The sequence below is a fragment of the Apiospora aurea genome (genome assembly GCF_038362705.1).
Source record: "Apiospora aurea strain CBS 24483 chromosome Unknown utg000005l_segment0_segment0, whole genome shotgun sequence".
In the NCBI taxonomy this organism is placed as follows: Eukaryota; Fungi; Ascomycota; class Sordariomycetes; order Amphisphaeriales; family Apiosporaceae; genus Apiospora; species Apiospora aurea.
The window spans coordinates 830,270-849,479 of record NW_027117392.1 but is presented as its reverse complement, the minus strand read 5'-3'; the positions used below and the strand labels follow the sequence as shown (position 1 = coordinate 849,479).

The 19,210-nt window shown below is 53.1% G+C and overlaps 9 protein-coding genes across 9 annotated transcripts; 4 read left to right on the top strand and 5 right to left on the bottom strand.

Annotated features, from left to right (window-relative positions):
• Nucleotides 1-1,461: 1,461 nt before the first annotated feature.
• Nucleotides 1,462-2,371, top strand: PG986_006847 (peroxisomal membrane protein 4; the record flags this gene model as incomplete). The annotated part of the gene is made up of 3 exons (XM_066843069.1): nt 1,462-1,488; nt 1,621-1,894; nt 1,995-2,371. The coding sequence occupies 3 exons, from the start codon at nt 1,462-1,464 to the stop codon at nt 2,369-2,371; spliced, it is 678 nt and encodes a 225-aa protein (XP_066699181.1).
• Nucleotides 2,372-2,602: 231 nt separating this feature from the next.
• PG986_006846 (polysaccharide export protein) lies at nt 2,603-3,915 on the bottom strand (the record flags this gene model as incomplete). Its single annotated transcript, XM_066843068.1, has 2 exons — nt 2,603-3,259; nt 3,316-3,915. The coding sequence occupies 2 exons, from the start codon at nt 3,913-3,915 to the stop codon at nt 2,603-2,605; spliced, it is 1,257 nt and encodes a 418-aa protein (XP_066699180.1).
• Nucleotides 3,916-5,051: 1,136 nt separating this feature from the next.
• On the top strand, nt 5,052-6,112 carry PG986_006845 (MFS-type transporter; the record flags this gene model as incomplete). The annotated part of the gene is made up of 4 exons (XM_066843067.1): nt 5,052-5,405; nt 5,466-5,476; nt 5,541-5,626; nt 5,694-6,112. The coding sequence occupies 4 exons, from the start codon at nt 5,052-5,054 to the stop codon at nt 6,110-6,112; spliced, it is 870 nt and encodes a 289-aa protein (XP_066699179.1).
• Nucleotides 6,113-6,317: 205 nt separating this feature from the next.
• Nucleotides 6,318-6,668, bottom strand: PG986_006844 (uncharacterized protein; the record flags this gene model as incomplete). Its single annotated transcript, XM_066843066.1, has 2 exons — nt 6,318-6,490; nt 6,557-6,668. The coding sequence occupies 2 exons, from the start codon at nt 6,666-6,668 to the stop codon at nt 6,318-6,320; spliced, it is 285 nt and encodes a 94-aa protein (XP_066699178.1).
• Nucleotides 6,669-7,279: 611 nt separating this feature from the next.
• PG986_006843 (uncharacterized protein) lies at nt 7,280-8,731 on the top strand (the record flags this gene model as incomplete). The annotated part of the gene is made up of 1 exon (XM_066843065.1): nt 7,280-8,731. One exon carries the CDS (start codon nt 7,280-7,282, stop codon nt 8,729-8,731), a length of 1,452 nt encoding a protein of 483 aa, XP_066699177.1.
• A 328-nt stretch (nt 8,732-9,059) lies between these two features.
• PG986_006842 (Pre-rRNA-processing protein PNO1) lies at nt 9,060-9,990 on the bottom strand (the record flags this gene model as incomplete). Its single annotated transcript, XM_066843064.1, has 3 exons — nt 9,060-9,213; nt 9,403-9,707; nt 9,766-9,990. The coding sequence occupies 3 exons, from the start codon at nt 9,988-9,990 to the stop codon at nt 9,060-9,062; spliced, it is 684 nt and encodes a 227-aa protein (XP_066699176.1).
• A 708-nt stretch (nt 9,991-10,698) lies between these two features.
• On the top strand, nt 10,699-13,017 carry PG986_006841 (Mitochondrial distribution and morphology protein 31; the record flags this gene model as incomplete). The annotated part of the gene is made up of 2 exons (XM_066843063.1): nt 10,699-11,533; nt 11,582-13,017. 2 exons carry the CDS (start codon nt 10,699-10,701, stop codon nt 13,015-13,017), a joined length of 2,271 nt encoding a protein of 756 aa, XP_066699175.1.
• Nucleotides 13,018-13,755: 738 nt separating this feature from the next.
• PG986_006840 (uncharacterized protein) lies at nt 13,756-14,115 on the bottom strand (the record flags this gene model as incomplete). The annotated part of the gene is made up of 1 exon (XM_066843062.1): nt 13,756-14,115. The coding sequence occupies one exon, from the start codon at nt 14,113-14,115 to the stop codon at nt 13,756-13,758; it is 360 nt and encodes a 119-aa protein (XP_066699174.1).
• Nucleotides 14,116-16,034: 1,919 nt separating this feature from the next.
• Nucleotides 16,035-17,702, bottom strand: PG986_006839 (N-acetyl-6-hydroxytryptophan oxidase ivoB; the record flags this gene model as incomplete). Its single annotated transcript, XM_066843061.1, has 8 exons — nt 16,035-16,231; nt 16,318-16,408; nt 16,499-16,860; nt 16,932-17,006; nt 17,089-17,111; nt 17,153-17,238; nt 17,330-17,489; nt 17,566-17,702. 8 exons carry the CDS (start codon nt 17,700-17,702, stop codon nt 16,035-16,037), a joined length of 1,131 nt encoding a protein of 376 aa, XP_066699173.1.
• Nucleotides 17,703-19,210: the final 1,508 nt, after the last annotated feature.

Sequence of the window (19,210 nt, the reverse complement as noted above, 5' to 3'; positions counted from 1 at the left end):
GTCTAGGACCGCATGTGGCTTTGTTTGTATACTTGACGTAGGCGGTGCAGTGCAAGCTGTTTCTGGTGGGAGGACGCGGAAAAGGAGAAAACGTCATTGGTACGGGGGGAGGTAACATGAAGATCAAGGGCGTGCGCAGACTGATAAAGGGTCGAAATTTCCAACTAGCGAATCGCGCCCCTGCAGGAACCGACCTAGCGATTGTCAACTCTCCCATATTGACAAACCATTAGTTGGTGGGGTAGCACGCCTACCCCTAAGCCATTGGAGGACAGATAAAAAAAAGACTTTGTTCTTTGGCTACATGAAACCATACATCATATCATGTACGAGGTATGCAGAAAACATCCGCGATCGAATCTGATGGAAAGACAACAGATGTACATGTGTCCCTTTGCGTCGATAGAAGCAAACCTAGACGCCGACAGAACGATAGAGGAAGAGGGGGAATGTACACACACACACACACGAGATCGACTGCCTGTTCGGGCTGTTTTGGCTATTAGTGTTGCAACGGTGGAAGTGGGAGTGCAGCTGTCAGTCGCGCTCAAATCGATAAGAGAGATAGATAAAAATTCCATGACAGGCAATGATGGGAAAGAGCGAGCGACCCTGGCAGCCGTCCATGTGTTCCAATGGTTCTGCTTGGGCTCCTTCCGTCATTTCGGGTTCTACGGTTTTTTTGTGTGCCAGCATCAAGATGTAGGTAGATCTTTGATCCTTGATCTATCAATGAAATTCGATTCTCAGAGATCCAAATGCTGCTACTCCTCGCGAGCATGTAAACGAAGCTGACTAAACAATTCAACAGCCAAAACCGAAAAGGCTTCTCTTCTATCCTATGCAAGTTAAGGCGTTCCACTGCAGAAGATTAATAAGTAATTTGCTGACTTGACCTATTCCGCGCTATGTAAGGCGACAGGTGAAGAAGGGTCTCGAAGCTAGCAGTACGGCTGAGAGGTTATGCACGGCAATAAGCAGCATAATGCATATCAATCATCACATGCCAGAAAAATAATGCATTCCCCAGCAGATCGAAACGCCTCAGGGTCGCTCGGGGGGCAGGATCTGCGTCATCCGTCGGCTCGCCTGCAACTGGTGCTTCGTGGGGAAAGGGGGCTAGTCTGTTAGTGTCGTGGCCTGCCGCAAGTATTCCCGATTAAACCCCCAGAGCCGACGGGAAGCATGTGGGCATGACATGGGACAATGCCACTTGCCGACGACACCATGATTGATTACCGGCCATTCGGGCCACCACGATCCTAACAACATGATCCCTTTTCCATCGCAGCCCCTTTCCCACCCCGAATCAGGCCCAGCGTAGGACGAAAAACACAGTTGCAAGACACCATCAATGAGGCCGTAGCGACCTTCGACATTTGCTCCAGAGCGCCTTTCCCTCTTTCCCGCCCGCTCGCAACAAACACCACGAATAGCCGAGGCACGATGTCATCCGCCGCCATGTCATCCGCACTCACGGACGTCAAGGTGAGTGTGTTTACCACGCTATTTGAATCACCACTACAATCACCTAATACCTTGTTCCCGTCCCATCATCTTGCCAATGCCACGCGACAACCATTGATTGCTAACCATGACCCCTACCGCGACCAACAATAGGACACCATCGAGCGCTTCCTCCTCGATCCTGCGAACCGCGACCTTCTCGCCATCGTCAAGGGCGCCCGCAATGGCGCCGTCTACGGAGCCAAGGTGCGCTTCCCGCACGCGCTGGTCATGGTGTTCCTGTTCCGCTCCGGCACCTTCCGGCAAAAGGTCGACCTCGTCGTCAAGGCGACGCGGACGCACGCGCGCAATCTCGCCAAATTTGCCACCATCTACAAGACGATATGCTACCTTTTGAAGAACTACGGCGCCACGCCTGGGAAAGAGGGTGAGTTTACTTACTTAATACGCATTTACCAACGGGACGGACAAAAATAATGAAAGAAAAGGACAACGTGACTGATTTTTGGTATTTCAACACCATATAGGCAAATACGACACCCTGCTCGCCGGCCTGGTCGGCGGCTACTTCGTCTTCGGCGGCCGATCGCCCAAGACGGGCAAGATCTCGTCGGTGAACCAGCAGATCGTCATCTACGTCTTCGCGCGCGTGGTACTGGCCTTGGCCCGCCTCGCCGTCAAGCCCGGCCACGGCCTGCCCGTCGTGTCGAAGGAGCGCACCTCGGCCCAAATCAGCCACTACGCCTGGCCCGTCTTCGCCGCCACCTCCTGGGCCCTCGTCATGCACCTCTTCCGCTACCACCCCGAGGACCTGCAGCCCAGCATGCGCGGCAGCATGAACTACATCTACAAAGAGTCGGACCATTGGAATAGTCTGAGGAATTTCATCTGGCATAATAAATAAGTCAGTATACTGGCTCTGTACGACTCGCTAGAGAGTATACTTTATATATGGCAGCGGCGTTTTGGGACATCGTGACATTGGTTCGTCTGCACGGTCAGGTTCATAGGGATCCATACACAGGGCGGCGGTATTGGCGAGACCTTCATATAAGAAACTAGAGATATCGTTTACAACCGCTTCCTTACGAATTCCCATGCAGGAGGGTATATCTATTTTGCGGGTTGGAACTTATTACAAATGTTTCCATCCGTTGGACCACATGATTTGCATCTCATTGATCAGGCAAGCCTCTCCGGGCTCATACCGGGGCGGCTGGCCCTTGGGGGTGTCTGCTGCCCACTGCTCTAATCTCTTGCGGACGACTCGTGTCTCGAGGTTGGTTTGGATCCCGACCCTCCAACTTACAATGCGATTCGCCCAAGCCCCAACCACGGTCCAGAATGCGCTCGGGAAGTAGGCTTTCTTAATCTTATTGTAGGCCTTTACGTTATAGCCCACACGGACGTTGGGGTTCAACCAGACGCCCTTCTGGGAGCTCAGGTAGTTGTCCGCATGGATGAGGCAGCATTCGGATCCCTCCAGGTGCAGGTCTGCTAGACTATCGTCAATGCCACGAAACTGCAGTGGTGGGTTCGCATAGTAAGGGGCCGCATCGAATACGACGATTCCGTTCCAGCAAGATACTACAGGTATAGGTTCGTTGCGCGACGCGGCCTCTTTAGATATGGGTGACTGGAACCAGGGCCAGTATAGCGAGCCGGTCTTCAGACCCATGTCGTCTCGAAGGGCAAACGTGTCGTAGTACAAGGGTGGGGCCTTGAAGTCCATGGAGCAAACAGCAGCGTAGTCGCCATCCCGGGTCTCAAATAAAGTAACGATGTCTTGCGTCTGGTGGGTAATGAGCCAATGGTTTATTTGCATGCAGGTGCAAATCCAATACTTACATCGAACACAACGTCATTTAGCCAGAGAACCTTGTCGAAGCGCCTACCTTGCTCTTCTAGCTGCTTCAGAGGCGCCATCGCCTGGTTGCGCACGCGCGAAAGGTAGGGGATGCGGCGCAGCTCAAACTGGTCCTCCGGAGCGTTCCAGATCCATCCCGGCTCTCGCGGTCCTGTCGGATCGGGTCGCGCATCGATTTCGTCCAGCTGCTCCCAGACTGTCATGCCCAGGCTGATGTCGTTGGTGACCCCTCTGGCATCCAGGCCTTCCTTGAGCTCCATCAACGCATCCTTGGTACCTTCCTGTGAACCGGACTCGACAGCCGAGAAATGGACATTGGGTGCCCCGAGATAGTCAACTAGTCCGAGGACGGCTTCATTCCATGCCTCCCTCTGGATTTTCTCGGTGTTGCGGTGCACGGAGACGATAAAGACCGAGTTGTTGGGGGATTGGTGGGCGGCGGCTCGGGGCTTCAGGGTCGATCGCTGGGTGTCGGGGCGGCTGTTGATGAGGTGGAGGGCGTCGACGAGGAAGAAGAAAAACAGGACGTAGAGAATCCGTCGCAGGTAGGTGCGCCGGAACCGGCGGTATGTTACAATCATGAAGACAACGGGTGTATTAGGGAGTGACGAGAAATGAGAAACAGGAGAATACACGTAGGTGCGGGATGGGAAAGCAGTTCTATCGCATGCTTGTGAGGTATAGGACAGGAACAGGACAGCAGGGCAGGGCAGGGCAGGACAGGAAACAGCACGGCACTTCTCCTCCCAGCTACCACACCTGGTTATGAAGAAAATAGGGAAGGATGAGGGAGACTCATCGAGACGCCATGGAACGAAGACCCCGTACGGTACGGGCTTTAGGAAACGATGTCGTAAGCCCAAGCTACCCTTTTGTCTTGGTTTCGATCCAGGGGGGTAAAGCGGAAACGGGGGCCAAAGACACCTTTATTCGCAGCACAAGCACCTGGAGCCTGGGCCTTGCAACCATGCAGTGCGTCGCTAGGTTGGCTGCTACAGGGACCCAAGGCTGCTGAAGGTTCCCGCCAAATTAGGGGAAAGAAGCCCGTTTGCCTGTGGGGTAGGACGGTAGCACCTTACTGAACACAGGTAGCGTACCTGTAGCATGAGCCGAGCCCCGAGCTGAGGCATTCAGCTTCCATGTTCGCATTTGAGACAGCAGCATTGCACAAGATGCATATGCATCTAGCTGGGGAAGCGACAGTGGCAGATGATCAGGTTACCTTACCACTTTGGTGCGTACGACATAGCAGGTGGCACTTGCACTTCCCCAGGTTTGGGAACTGGCGGATCTGGTATCGGCGGCGCATGCAGAGATCAACTCTACTACCAAGCGCTACTCTACCAGGCAAATCTGGATAGCTTGATCAAAATACTAGCAGATGCAGGTGATATAATCGATACTTATATAATTCACCTTATAGGAACCCAATTGTATATTAACACATACACATTGGCATCTTGACGGAACATCCATCCCCAGCCAGGAGCGCCGGGGTTGTGCAATATGTGGGCCGTAATTGGACAAGTGATACCCCAAGGGCTCCAAGGTATGATGTAACCGTGCCCAAGACAACATCGATACAAGGCAGGCGCAGTCTTGAGAATCTCTACATCCTTCCTAGGTAGTATATCGGTAGCCGGAATCGTTGACCATCGGCAATCCATCCTCAGTACCAGCTACACAGCAACCAGTCTGTGTTCCAGATTGCAGAACCATGGCGTCTCACACCACTTTGCCGTCTGCAGCGGCCGAGGGTTTCAAGGACGCTGCATTCTACGATGCTCATCGCCCATCCTACCCCTCAGAGGTCGTAGAGTCCTTCCTGGAGGCTCTGAAGATCACAGGCCAGTCAGACATGAACATAGTCGAAGTCGCGTCCGGCACGGGCAAATTCACCGAGCTTCTGGCTGGCCGCCCGGAGCGCTTTCTCATCAAAGCGATCGAGCCGCATGAGGGAATGAGGGGAAGGCTCGCGGAGAAGGACCTCCCGGCTGTCGAGGTTGTCGACGGCACCGCCGACAAGATGCCCGTCAGCAACGATTGGGGCGATGCTTGCATTGCAGCCCAGGTAAGTCGCCATGTTTCACGAGATGGTTGTCACATTCGCTGACCAACCATACGGACACAGGCCTTTCATTGGTAGGTTCATGTGGCATGGCGAGATATAAGTTGTACCGAGATATATGCTTACTTGTACCAATAGGTTCGCAACACCGGAGTCCTTGCAAGAGATTCACAGAGTGCTCAGACCTGGCGCTGTGCTGGGGATGATTTGGAACGTCGAGGATTGTGAGTCACTTCGGCCCCTGATATATAATGGACTCACGTTTCTAATGCGGAACGAACTCATGCCTAGATAATGCACCACGCGATTGGGAATCAAGTACCAAATGGGAGCAGAAATTAAACGATCTGATATGGTCTCTGGACGATGGCCTGCCCAGATTCAGACACCAAAAGTGGAAAGACGTCTTCCAGCAACAACTGCCCGGAAACCCGTTGCAAGCACTGGCAGACACCCTGACTAATCAGCTACCCCGGTTCTCCCTCCCAATTGGCGAGAAGGCTTCGAAGTGGACTGTGTGGCTCACGGAAGATGCGCTGTGGTCTCGGTTGAGCACCCTGAGCCAGATAGCAGTTCTGAAGGGCGAGGAGAAGGAGGGCACAGTGAAGGTCTTCAAAGAAGCGATGCAGAGCGACGACGTAGAGCGGAACGGTGACGGTGAGATCGCACTCCATGGCGTGACGTACTTCGCGTGGACGGACAGGATATAGAAAGACCAAAGTCCCGGTTATCTCAGCTGTACATAGATAATCCGCAGTAACGTCTCCGAATCACCCATAAACTCGTGTGTAGCATGCTCCCTAAGTCATTGCTGCTGCACAGCCAGCAGACATAGACGTGCCTTTATCTTCGCCCGACTCGAGACGAGTGAGCAGTCTGCCAGGCAGGTTGTTTAGTCTGCCGAGATGTACATGACTATTTTCCCATTAGCTTTGACAATGCGAAACGCATACGAACCGGTAAAGGGATCTCACCGTTGTTTCCTCGTACGAACGCATCTCCATAGCTCCTTCGCTTCACGCCGTTGACATACTCCTCTGTCTTTTCCAGAGCAATGTTCATGTAGCCATCAACTGATTGCAGCTCGCCTATGAGTAAGAATGTGTCAGTCCGTTAGCCTGGCCTCATCTGGGGATCGGAAGGAGTCCACCAACCCTTGTAAACCACGCCCGAGTTCAGCTTGACCGTGACCGAGTTTCCGATAATTTCGGAAAGGAATCCAGAAGGATCCTTTCCTTCGCTCTGAGAGATGGCACCGTTCTCCATGATGTGGGGGGGTATGGCGTCTGGTGAGAAGATGGTGAGCAGTAAGTTGTAGTGTTTGGTATGACTAGGTGAGGATTCGTTTCCACGCCTGAATTGAGGCTGGCTGCTGCTGCTACCCTCGTAATCCGTCGCTTTTTGGCGCCTGCTCTCGAAGCCCCACGTTCCAGCAGCACCTTAAACTGCAAATACCTTTGCTGGATGTACCTGTCTCTTCCTTGTCAAGCCACACTTTCCCGCCAAGCATTCGAGGTACATGCGACGCCCGAGGATTGTACTTGCATTGGATGGAGGGGTTCAATCGCTTTTCTAGTCGCGATAGCTCTCCAGGTATTCGAGGATAGAGCCTCACCAGCCCTTGCACTGTACGCCCATTCAAACTTCCTCGTGTTCTGCCAGCAACACAAAAACAGACGCGCCATCGGGAGAACTTGATCCTGGCTCGTTCGTTGCCTGAGCGATTTGCCTTCTCGTTCTTCACATCTCGCGACACACCTTCTCGCATTATTTTCCCATCTGTACGATTACATATTGCCCCATCCCGCTTTTAAGTACCTGCCTACATACACATACTTAGGTACTCAGGAACCTCATCCACGCACGTACAGCTCACCATGCCTGGTCCCGACGCGCCGCGGGAAAGGAAATTGCCGTTCAAACGCACCGTAAAACGAAAGTCCGTCGAGACTCCAACCAACAATTCCAAGTCAGAATCCGACGGCATCGACCTGTTCAGGCGCTCCGGCGCGCTCTTTGACAAATTTCAACAGCAGGAATCGGCAACAAAGGCGCAACGTCGCAAAGCCAGCAATGTCGACGAAGACGCCGCAGCTGACTCGGAAATCCAAGCGCAGCTTTTGAGGGACTCTCAGAGCGCTTCCGGGAAGGCGCGCATCGACTCAGTAGACCGCGACTTGAAGCGCCAATGCATCTCCTTGAGCGATGACGAGGATGAACCTAGCAGTCGTCCTTCGACGCAAAGGTCCCCACGCAAGTCCTCTCATGCGCCGCTGGACAGGTCGCCGTCCAAGTTTCGCCAGTCAACACGAACAGCGACATCCAGCACCCCCACCAGAGCCCGCCCAACGCAATCGTCTGGGATACGCGCAGATGTAATCGCACTCGATAGTAGCGGGGATGAAGAAGATTACAAACCACCGCAAAGCAGGAATAAGGCTAGAGAGGCAGTTCGCGACACCACGGTTGCGGAAGAGACACCTGCGAGCCAACCGAGATCGCCGCGCGCCGGACATTCAGATACGGAATCAGACTTGGACCCTATTGAACCTGATGGCACCCAGAGTGACCCCTTGGCAGCCAGGTTCATAGAAGAAGCTCGCGAACGAATGCGCAAAGAGCGCCTTGCGAGAGAAGCCAACTCGGCGGCGACAGAGTCGCCGGCCCCGATGGAAGTCGTGGAGATGTATATCGAGTCTCATCTTGAAGGCACTTCGAACATGAGAGTGAAGGTACACCTCTTACAAAAGCTAGGCGTGGTCAAGAATTCGTGGGTTGGCTACAACCAGAAAAAGAAAATGCCGGTCACAGAATCCGTGCTGAACGAAATGTTCTTCACGTGGAGGGGCAACAAGCTCTATGATTTCACGACCCTCGCCTCTTTGGATATCAAGCGAAGGGGCGATGGCCATTTATACTTGAGCAGAGAGACCAAAAGGGACGGTTTCGAGGGCTGGGACAAGGTCCATATTGAGGCCTGGACCTCTGAACTATTTGTGGAACACCAAAAAGAAAAAGAAAAAGAGCGGTTGCGGCAACTAGGCGACCTTCCCGATGACGAACAGGAAACAGAGCCAGTACCAGAGCCAGCAGCGAAGGTGGCTGCGATCAAGGTGATCCTGAAATCAAAGGACCATGGAACCCAAAATCTTACCGTCCCCATGGACGTTGAAGTCGCGAAACTTAGCTTGGCGTTTCGCACGATGAAGAAGATTCCCGAGGAGCAGGAGATTGTGCTTCACTTTGACGGCGAAGTTTTGGATGAAGAGTCCACGATTGATGAGGCGGGCATTGAGGACATGGACAGCATTGAGGTGCATATTAAGTAAAAGTTCAAGGCTCTCGCAATTATGAGGGATGCAGGAACAGTTATACAATAGTCACACAGGCTAGGAGGGACAGAATGTGCGAATTATTTGCACGGAAAGCGGTTGCATTTAGCTTATGTCGATGATACCCCCTTTTAATTGCACAAAACTCAAAACATCGTTGACAAGATGGTATTCGTTCCTTTCTATGAAACATATCCCGTTCGACGCCGGTACCCCTAAAACGCCTGGTCATGATTTGTGACCGCCCTATGCATGAAGCTTGCCAGAGTTGTTCTCGTTTTCGTTGTCGCATTTCCCGTGCCAGCAGATGATCAGATGCAGGCATCTAGAACCTCTCCTTCATCCTCGACGCAACGGTTCGTAGGCCGTTGTACACCTTACCAGGTTGCTTTCCGAGGACTAGGGAACTGATCGCGGACCTGGCAATGGCAATGTTTTTGAATCCACCTAGCAGGTGAATTTTCGAGTCGGCGAGCACACTGAAACCATAACCATGTGAGTAAAGTCCAAAGAAGCAGCACTGGACGACGGAAGCAATACATACATTCTCGTTTTGCTTGCATTCTCTATGGCGTACTTGGTCTTTCCGTCCTTGCCTGCTATACGGCCAATTGCACGGGCTAAATATAACGGGATTAGTGACTGAAGCCTTTATATGATAGACGTACGCAGGTTGCTGCGCCAGCACGTCCAACCGGTCGTAGAGCTTACCCTTGTGGTCACCCTCGAGGTTCTTGATATCCCTGATTTCGAACGTCTCGATGTACAGGTCGTCGAGGCGCAGGAGGGCGATGGCGTCGTCGACGTCGAAGCCCAAGGCGAAGGCGGTGATGAAGTCGGCGCCCTTCTGGAGCGCGCCCGTGTCGGCAGTCTTGCGCGTCGTCCGCAGCTCGACGGCCTTGGACTTGACGTTCATGCGGATGGCCAGGTTGAGGTGCTCGACGACGACGGGGTAGATCTTGGGCCAGGTCGACTTCAGGGGAGACATGCGGTGGGGGGGGTATGGGGACTTTTCGCGTCTCGATGCGAACAGCGCCGCCGATTTCCCGCGCCGGCGCGAAGTGCGGCTTGCCCTCCTCGTCGACGTCCATTTGCGCCTCGTTGTTGCTGACAGGGACGAGCTGGATGGCGCTCGTGTCCAGCTTGTTCATTTCGGAGGCGTCCAGGAGGACCTCTTCATCTTGGTCTGGCTGCGGGAGGGGGGCCTCGGCGGCAGGCTCGACTGGCTTCTGGAGAAGCGCTGTGGGGGCCGGCATGGTTGCTATGTGGTACGAGCCGATTGTCGATTGGTTTTTGCAAGAAGGATATTCGGAATCAATGAGGGAAGTGTTTCTTTCGGTTGTCTTGTCTCGTGACCTCAAGCTGCTGGCTCAACAGGTCGTAAATTTCCAGGTAGATAGTATGCCACCGCCCGCTATCAATCCATTGTGGGCCCTTTTTCGCCATGGAAATTTTTGGGCAAAAAAATAACGGCAGGTGGGGGTTTGCAGCGCCGACATATCTTATCGATAGCGGGATCCCGCTTCTAGTGGAGCACAGGCTTGGGCAATTGATCTCCAACCTAAAGTAGCAGGGGTTTGGCCTTTTTTTTTTTTTTTTGGCCCTCCAAAGCGCTGGAGAAAGCGAGCGAGGCCGAGCATTACGCTGGAGAGGATGCAATTTCTCCCAATTCAGGTAGCGCGTCATCAAGGCCAATGACGAGATTTTGCTGCTCTTACCTGCCTTGCACATGTACATGCCTTCGCCCATGTTTCAACATGCCCTCGACGCTAGTTGTCTGATATCAACATCAACAATAACGTGACTCTTAAGTTAATAACATCCTACCATCACCCCATTCTGTAGGGGCCCTGCAATTCCTCCCATACCTCTTGGTCTTGGTCGCCGGCTGAAGGCGCTGTCTATTCCCACTTGGTTTTCTTGTCAGTCTGTGTGTGCGTGTGACAACACCATGATCGCCAACAATGACATCCACAGCTAGGACATCGCTCTTTGGGCGCCAGGCCCTGCGATCGCTCTACGAGTCGCTGGACTTCTTCTCTTCCAAAGTATCCTCCCGGCAGTTCCCAGCAAGTAGAGCACATTTTGGCCAGTCCAACTCCTCCTTCGCATCAACGGCGGCCCACACCCAACCGTGCCCCCGGAGCCCTTGGGATTTTGCTTCTCGGTTCTCGAAAACCTACGGCCACAATGTGCGTCGAAATTTCACCTCGAGCGGCCTCTTGCTCGTCGGCTGCAGCCCGAACTCCTCTACCGGCAATACCGTAGCATCTTTCACAGCAGCAGCCGAGACGGCTATAATCGGTGGCATTGGTCATAATGCACACCTCGCAAAGCTCGCTCGCCAGACGTTCTCGAGGGGAATGCATATCGGTCGAGGAAGGACCCTTTCGTACCGCCGCAAGTCTACAAAGTCGGATGTAGATTCGAGTAAAACCGCAACACCACAGAAGAAAGCCGAGGCTCCCGAGCCTGTCGCAACACCCAAACCTGACACTAAAATCACCCAGTCTGCTCCAGCAAACCACAGCTATTCAGGCTACTTCCATCTCCCGCACCTGCCACATCTTCCACACCGACCGACACGGGAAGAGCTCCTGACTGCTGCAAATGGCTTCTGGCAGAGGATGAAGGTCCGCCTCAAGTGGGCTTCTATTCGGAGCATGCGACCATGGAATACGGACGAGTGGGGGGCGTTCTTGTCTTTCTTCCTCTTTGGGCACCTCGTATGGATTCTAGTTGGAACGACAACCTTCGTCTCATTTCTGTTATTCTCCATTAACACTGTCTTTGCGCAAGGTAAGTCTTTCCTCTCCAGCCAAGTTGGATCATGCTAATACCCAGTAGAAACCCTTGCAAAGAAGATTGGTGACTATCTCACCCAATCCGCCGGGGTCAACGTTGTTTTCGAAAGCGCCATCGTCCCCAGGTGGAAAGATGGGGTTATCTCGTTTAGGAATGTCTTCGTTTCGCGCCGGCCCGGCCAGATCAAATCCACGGTCAGCAAAGGGTCCTCGGCCAGCGCTGCTGCAGTCGCTGCTGCCGAACGCGGTACCGTGGTTCTCGAGGAAGATGACGGCAATTACACCCAGTTCGACATCACTATAAACACTGTCAACGTCACTTTGTCCTTCGTCAAATGGTGGAACGGGAAAGGCCTTTTGAAGGATGTCGAAGTAAAGGGGGTCCGTGGCGTTGTCGATAGAACGCACGTGCACTGGTCTTCAGCGAATGTTGACCCCTTATCATATAGGCATGAGCATCAGCCTGGCGACTTCGAGATTGACTACTTCAGATTGGAGGATCTGCTCGTTACCGTCCATCAGCCCGACGGGTTCCGACCTTACTCGGTGAGCATCTATTCTGGTGAGCTGCCGCAGTTAAGGAAACGGTACCTGTTCTACGACCTGCTATCGGCAACCCACATGTCTGGCTCTTACGATGGGTCGCTCTTCACCATTCACCCTCGTCAGGTACACGGAGTTGCCGCTGGCCAAGAAACGATCGCATCAGACTTGGGCGAACCCGAGGCATGGAAGAAATTCAGTCGCCTCCGGATCGACGGGCTAAAGATTGATCATTTGAACAGAGGGGATGAAGGTCCGTTTGGTTGGATCTATGAAGGCAACGTGGATATAGTTGCCGACGTGATGTTTCCCGCAGACGATGATGAAAGCATTACAAAAGTGGTGACCGAGTTCTACGACCGCCTCGAGGAAGCCGTCACCTCGAACCGCTACCTGCATCTTCTGGACAGCAATACGCGGCGTAACAAGGAAGATGAAATCATCCACGATTCTTCGGTATTAGAAGCATCCGATGTTCCGGATGAGGCTAATCCGGAGTCCATACCTTCCAACCCAGCACCCGAGAAGTCTTCAACAACGTCCATCTTGTCTCCTGCGAGCGAGCCACCCCGGTATCTGGTGATGGACCTTCGTATCCATCTTAACGACGTCAAAGCAACTGTACCGGTTTTTACCTCACACTTGTCATATGTCAACCAAGCGCTAGTCCGACCTATTGTCGCTTACATCAATGCGAAAAGAACCTACATCCCCATCGGGTGCCGCATTGTCAAACGGTCCACCGACTTTGATGGGTCATGGACTCTGTTCGACTGCGGCCTGATGACCGATGTATCAGCAGAAGTATACTCGGCTTTCGCGCACGACGTGGAAGACCAGCAGAGCCGCGTGAGGAGGCTGAAAAAGGTTGGGTTCTGGACCCTGAGCCTTGCCGTGCATGCCCTGTTCATGGGCATGGCAGGAAATGTGATTTGATGTATCATGAGCTTTGTGGCTGGTCCTCTCTCTTCCACCGGCCATACGTCAAGACCATGTTTGTGTAGATGGATGTATAGACGACGGCAAAAGCTGTGTACATGGTCTAGATGGTACAGCAAAGGGCTTGAACTCCTCTGCTTTTCGGGCACGGAGTTAATCTGGCGTTGGGTCTTGTTTGTTTGGGATAGCATAGGTTACAATACCCCTCCACATGTAGGACGTAAGGGACGAAGGCATACGAAGCAGACTAGCAATAGATGGTTTATGACTACAAGTAACGACAGAACCAAGCTCATACAAGTTATTCTGTGGAACGTCTCCTGCTCACCACTGAGCGAGTGGCATTTTGGTACGAGAAAACTATGAGGGGTGTAGGTAGTATGATAGACTTGCTGGATAAATGAGGCAACATCATTATTAGGTGAAGTATTTTTATTATTGGTTGATATATTTGTTGGCTTGAACAAAGTTATTCGATGTGGTATACAAAGCCCTACTGTGACAAACTCACCAAGACAGAAACACTTTGCAGTCTCTAGATCCGTCCCGCCCCCAAAATCCCCTAACGCGCCGACATCAGTAAGCAAAGCCCTGAGCTATATACAAATACACACACACACACACACTCGTGCGAGACTCAAAAGCCGGCCGGTCAGACTCATCACCTGGGCCGACGGCGTATGAGTTGCACCAATCTCACTACTACTACTACTACTAGTAGTAGTAGTCCTACTATCACCGAGCCACGACGAAGATCAGCCGCTTCATGGCCAGGTCGAAGTCGCGGTCGGCCTGCTCGCGGACCGACTGCCGCCTCTGTTCGAGCTGGCGCCGCGCGCGGAACCAGGCGCGGTACTCGGCGCCGGTGGTGCCGTCGGCGCTCTGGGGCGGGACGATCTCGCCCGTCTGCAGGTCCCGGGCCAGGTCGGGACGGAAGGAGGCGCTCTTCTTGGCGGCGGCAGCGCCCGAGGACATGCTGTCGATGGTGCTGCTGGGGCTCGAGGGCACGGGGCGCCGCAGGGCGCCCCGCGGCGGCGGCGAGGGGATGGCGGTCGAGGAGGTTATGGTGAGGGTGGTGGTTTTGGTGGTGGCCATGGCGGTGGTGGTGGGTTGCAGTAGTAGGAGCGAGGAGCCGGTCCTGACTCTCCTTGTCTTAAATGGGTTGGATGAGCGGGTGGACTGACTGCCTGCTTGCGTGTTTGGCGCTGGGCTGATGATGATGGTGGTGGTGGTGTGTGTTTGTTCAACAGTAGGGCAGTTTATGTGGTTTGTTGCTTGTATCATTTCTCGTAGTTCTTATACAGTGCTCTTATAGCTTCACCTGGAAGCCGGCGAGACATCGCATTGGCCGATTCCTTCCTAACGGCACGTCTCGGGGCCCTCCTTTGTTGGTTGGGCTTTGTGTTGCGTATCTGTCTATGTGCTCCAGAAGAAGAGAGAAGAGGAGGACAAGAACTGGGTAAGTGTATTCGGGCCTTTGCCTGGCTTTTTCCTTTCAGGACTTGTTCTATCTTCGATTGATAAGATGGAGAGAGAAGGAGAAGAACGGTGCGGCGTGGTAGGTGGTTCTGAAACAGGCTGAATTGTCTGTTATGTCTCGTTGTCAAGACGCAGGTGGTGGAAGATAATGCAGAGGTGCACCTATGAGAGCAAAGCCGACAATGGAGCGTTACATCAGTCTCTCTTGTTCGTCGACGGCATTGAGCAGTGAATCAATGAAATAGAAGATGAAGACAATAGCCCCAAGGAAACGAGCGGCTCCAGTAGATACTTGTTCTGTCCGATGATTGTTTTGATTAGTTTGGAACGCAGGGAAAGTGAAGTGTTTGGAAAGTCAAGTGAGTGGTCCCCTCCCCCGTGGTTCGCTAGTATTAGTGAGCGACGACCAGAAACGTGGTGCGAGTCGTGACTATGCGATCCCGCCAGGCATTCCCCGGGAGCGAGCGAGCCATTCTTCCACCAACAGCACCCGTGATCACTTTTCCTGGGAAGGCTGAACAAAGTGAATGGATCCTGGAACTCTGGAACTGAGAGCATAAGACCTCGTCCTTTCCAGCTTGTTTCAATCACGAGGAGCCCGGCTTAGCCGCCGCTGCACGTAGTAGAACAGAAGCAACCAATCCCGCCCGTGTCCTAGTGTTCTAGTGTTCTAGTGGTCTAGTGTTCTAGAACGTAAGCAGGTTTCTGGGTTTGGTCCCTGGGGGTTTGACACCCGAGGATAAACGAACCCAACGTCATGCGCAAGGGGCTGAGTGACTAGACGCCTACCCGTGGTTGGATTATATGGCAAAGTATAGCGGCCTAATGTAGGTACCGAGTCTCTTGGAGGGTAGAGGGGGTCATATACCATGAGCTGATTGGACAAGCCGAGAGACGATCGAGTATTTCTGTGGGCCGGCAGAAATCTTTGCACGGCTACTACATACTTAGTCTTGTACTTTGATAGACCCTCTTGCTTTCATCGGTCCGTTGGCCCAATGGTAAGGCGTCTGACTACGATTTATCAGTGATCAGGAGATTCTGGGTTCGAGCCCCAGGCGGACCTGAAAAGTGTTCTTTTGCCTCTTTTGCCTCGCCTCCATCGAAGTAGGTGGTGTCGACTTTTTGTCTATTCAACATCCGTCATCGCGACCGGGACCATGTACATACAGTAATTGTGTGTTGCTTTTCGTTTTGCCCGCACATCCAACGTTTCTAGAACACTCAATGTTTTTTGGTGCGACCGGGACGTTTTCTTTTTTGTTTTAATATATGAAAGAAAAAGTTGGCTGAAATGCCTCCGTCTCATGAAGCCTATCCAACCTGGACCTGGCCAGCCCGACGCGGAAGCAATGTCAAACTTCATGCATGGCAATGAACAGCCCGGGATGAATTTATGCCCCGACGTCCCGAGAAGATCGAACATGACTAGCTACGGCATTCTCACCCGACTATTGTCTGAATCCCACAGGTTCTAGATCTGGGCCCTCCTGATTCTCATCTTCCAATCCTCCTCCGCAGAGTCAGGTCACTCTCTATTCATACGTGTAGCAGAACTCCCCACCCATCGTATCCATCGCCTGACTGATCTTCTTCATGCCCCCGATCTGGCCCAGGTTCATCTCGAAGTCGAGCGTCACGTTCTTGTACGCAGGACTGGCGCCGAAGTAGTTGTACGGGTACGCGAACTGCGTGTCCGGCCCGCCGATGTCCGCCTTCCTGGCGTCCCAATCTAGTTTCCGCCGGTATGCATTAGCCGAGGTTGCCACTTGGAGAGCAGAGAGGAGGTGGGCATAGCTGTTACTTTCACTCACTCACCTTTGCGTTGCCATTCGTTCCAAAGCTTGTCCAAGACGCCGTGGTGCAAGTAGAAGATCGGGTCTCCGGGGCTGGAATAGGGGTTCGACATCTACATACCACGAAAAGAGAACATAGCATTAGCCAACTTCTATACATCAGGCTTTTAGGGGGTAAAAGGAGGACGAAAAGCAGAACTCACCTCTCCAGCCCGTCCCCCGACGCCGCCATGCCCAGCCGAGTGGCAGCTGTTGCCCATCGTCGCGCCCTCGATGCGGCGCGTGAAGTGCCAAAAGTCGGGCTGGCTCAGCACCTGCACGCTCTCGGCCTTGCCGAGCATCTGCCGCACGAAGGACGGGTTGATGTCCCGGACGAGGCAGTGCGGGTTGTAGGCCGTGCTGTTGCCGGGGCCCATGCTGACCTGGTGGTCGGCGAAGGGCCCGTCGGCGACGCAGCCGCCGCCCGTGGCGCTGGGGTCGTCGCTGGCCATGGTGATGTGCGAGAGCCTAGAGGAGGCTGTTAGGCCGTTGCTGCTGCCGGTGTCTCGGACGTAGCCGCCGTTGCCTGTGTGTTTATGTGTGACTTCGTCAGTCTTTTCTACTTCTTGCTCCATGTCAACTTGGTGGAAGCCTCACCTCCAAAGCCGTGGACGGTGTCGAATATGGGAGAGCCGAGGAACTTTGCGTTGGTGTCTGCGTCCAGGGTCCAGTCTATGCAGGGTTTACGTTAGATGTCGAGGCGACTCTCAGGACCCGTTCAACTAGCGAAATCCAGGAAAGCTTACTCCAATACCTGAGTAACGCTTCTTAGCATGCCTTCAGTCATCGAGGTAACTTTTGCTGTATGGTGTACTCACGGTATGCCACCTGTATACTTGCAGGAGGTTTTCAGCTCTTGCTCGTACAGCCAGAGGAAGTAGCGGTGCCACGGCAAGAAGAACCCCTGGATTATACCCCCAAGCGGCGTGTAAGCCAACGGCAGAGACATAGTGCACTACTGGTTAGAAAGAGAAGCAATGGAAAAGAAAACTCACAACCCAGTGTATGTTGTCCGTCTGCGAGATGTGCAAGGCCTGGAAGTCATCGTAGAGCGACTTGACGCCCGAGTAGATTTCGGCCGTCTTGCCGGGCGTGGACTGCATGCACTTGACGGCGTCGATGTAGGATTGCTGCTGCGCCGCCAATAATGCTCTCCTGGAGCAGTAGCAAGGGGTTGTCTCAGTCAACTGGGCAAGCATATTCACGCTGAGAGGCAACCGGGATAACTCACCATTCCTTTCTCACTACAGGCTCCGTACATGGCGTATCCGCTCTAGGTTCAGTGCCTCCAGCGGGTCTGGCGAGAGCACCTGTGGTACTCACGAGCACCGCGAGTGCTGCCGGAGGTAGCAGAGAATCCCAAAGCATGGCTGCGGTTTCGGTCAGTTTACAGAGGGAAAGAGGAGCGAAAGCGGTGGCTTGCACTAGCAGGCTCGTAGACGAACCTGACCGGAACGATGCAGTATATGGGAACCTTCAGGAGAAGGCGCAGGTCTCGAGATCCCATGCTACGTCGCATCCATCTTGCTGTAGTGGATGCCTCCGCATTGTCTTCCCATGCACGCATGCAAGCCGCCTTCGCTATGCGGATCCCTTACCCAAGAACGGGAAGGGAGGCGCTTTGGGGTGACTGACTAGCTAGAGGGTGCAGACTATATTGCTTCCCCGGATTTTGCAACCTCTAGGCAGACGACCAGCCCGGGAGAGACACCACCACTATACCCAATCTGCACAAGCGACCAGCAACCCGCATACGCTCCGGTGACCCAATGTAGGGACAGGCCAAGCAGTAGCGAAGATTAAAGTCTCTATTTCCCCAAAGCGTATTGACTTGTACGAGCTGGAATAGCCACTAACCACTGGTAGCCCTTCAGTCCTCGAAGCTTGGCAAATGTCCTGCAGCGGGTAATTCGTGGTAGGTTATAGCCGGAATGCCGGTAAGCGACAACCTAGAGCATATCCTGGAAAGACTACCGTACCTACCTGCCGTTTACTGTGATGCATCCCATACTCGAGGCTCCGGGCTTCCGTAGATGTCAGGGAAGAGAAATGTCTTTGAGAGATAATGGTGTTATCGTTTACCGGGACCTGGTGTTGGTAGCAGCTTATGCTCCTATACGACTACAACGTAAAAAGGGGCAAGTTCCTAGTAACTATAATGGGCTACTACGTATGTAGCATCGGCAGCTCATCGTGTTTCTTCCTAACTTGAAGTAGGCAGAGCCATACGTTGTCGGATTGTTTCGTTCACGCAAGCGACGGAAATCAGCAACATATCTAGAGCGAGTAGCACTGAGGCAATGTTCTTATATCACAGGATGTATGTATATATGGATGGCTCTATTTCTCTAGGTATTGATAAGTCGAATACCATCACACATGTCATTGACTAGTAAAATATGGTCGCCTTACCAAGGAATGCCCCTCTCGACGAAAATCACAGCATCTCAATGTGACAATATAGTCACAAGATAAGCAAAACATGAGAGGGGAGGTGGGAGGAATAGGGGACGGGGACGCAGTGGGCTTTATAAAAGGATCGGGCTGGGGGTGAGAAACTGGCTACTACGTACCTGTCTTGACCTATCGACCAAGTTGACTGCAGGCAATTTGTTGTTAGCCTCGAACACACAAGACAGAAACTCTAGGGGGAGAGAAAGGAGAGATGGAGAGACGGAGACGGATAAGGGGGAGATGTGGGTGGTACAGCCTATGAAAAGACCCAGCCTTGCTTCTCCTTTCCTTTGCCCACCAAAATAAGTAAAGACCAACAGCACTCAATTCATTCGCAGTTCCAAAATTGATCCCTAAAACCATCGCTCCACTCTAATGTTCCCAGGGGCATCTCCCTAACCTGCCAAAACCCATAGGTATCC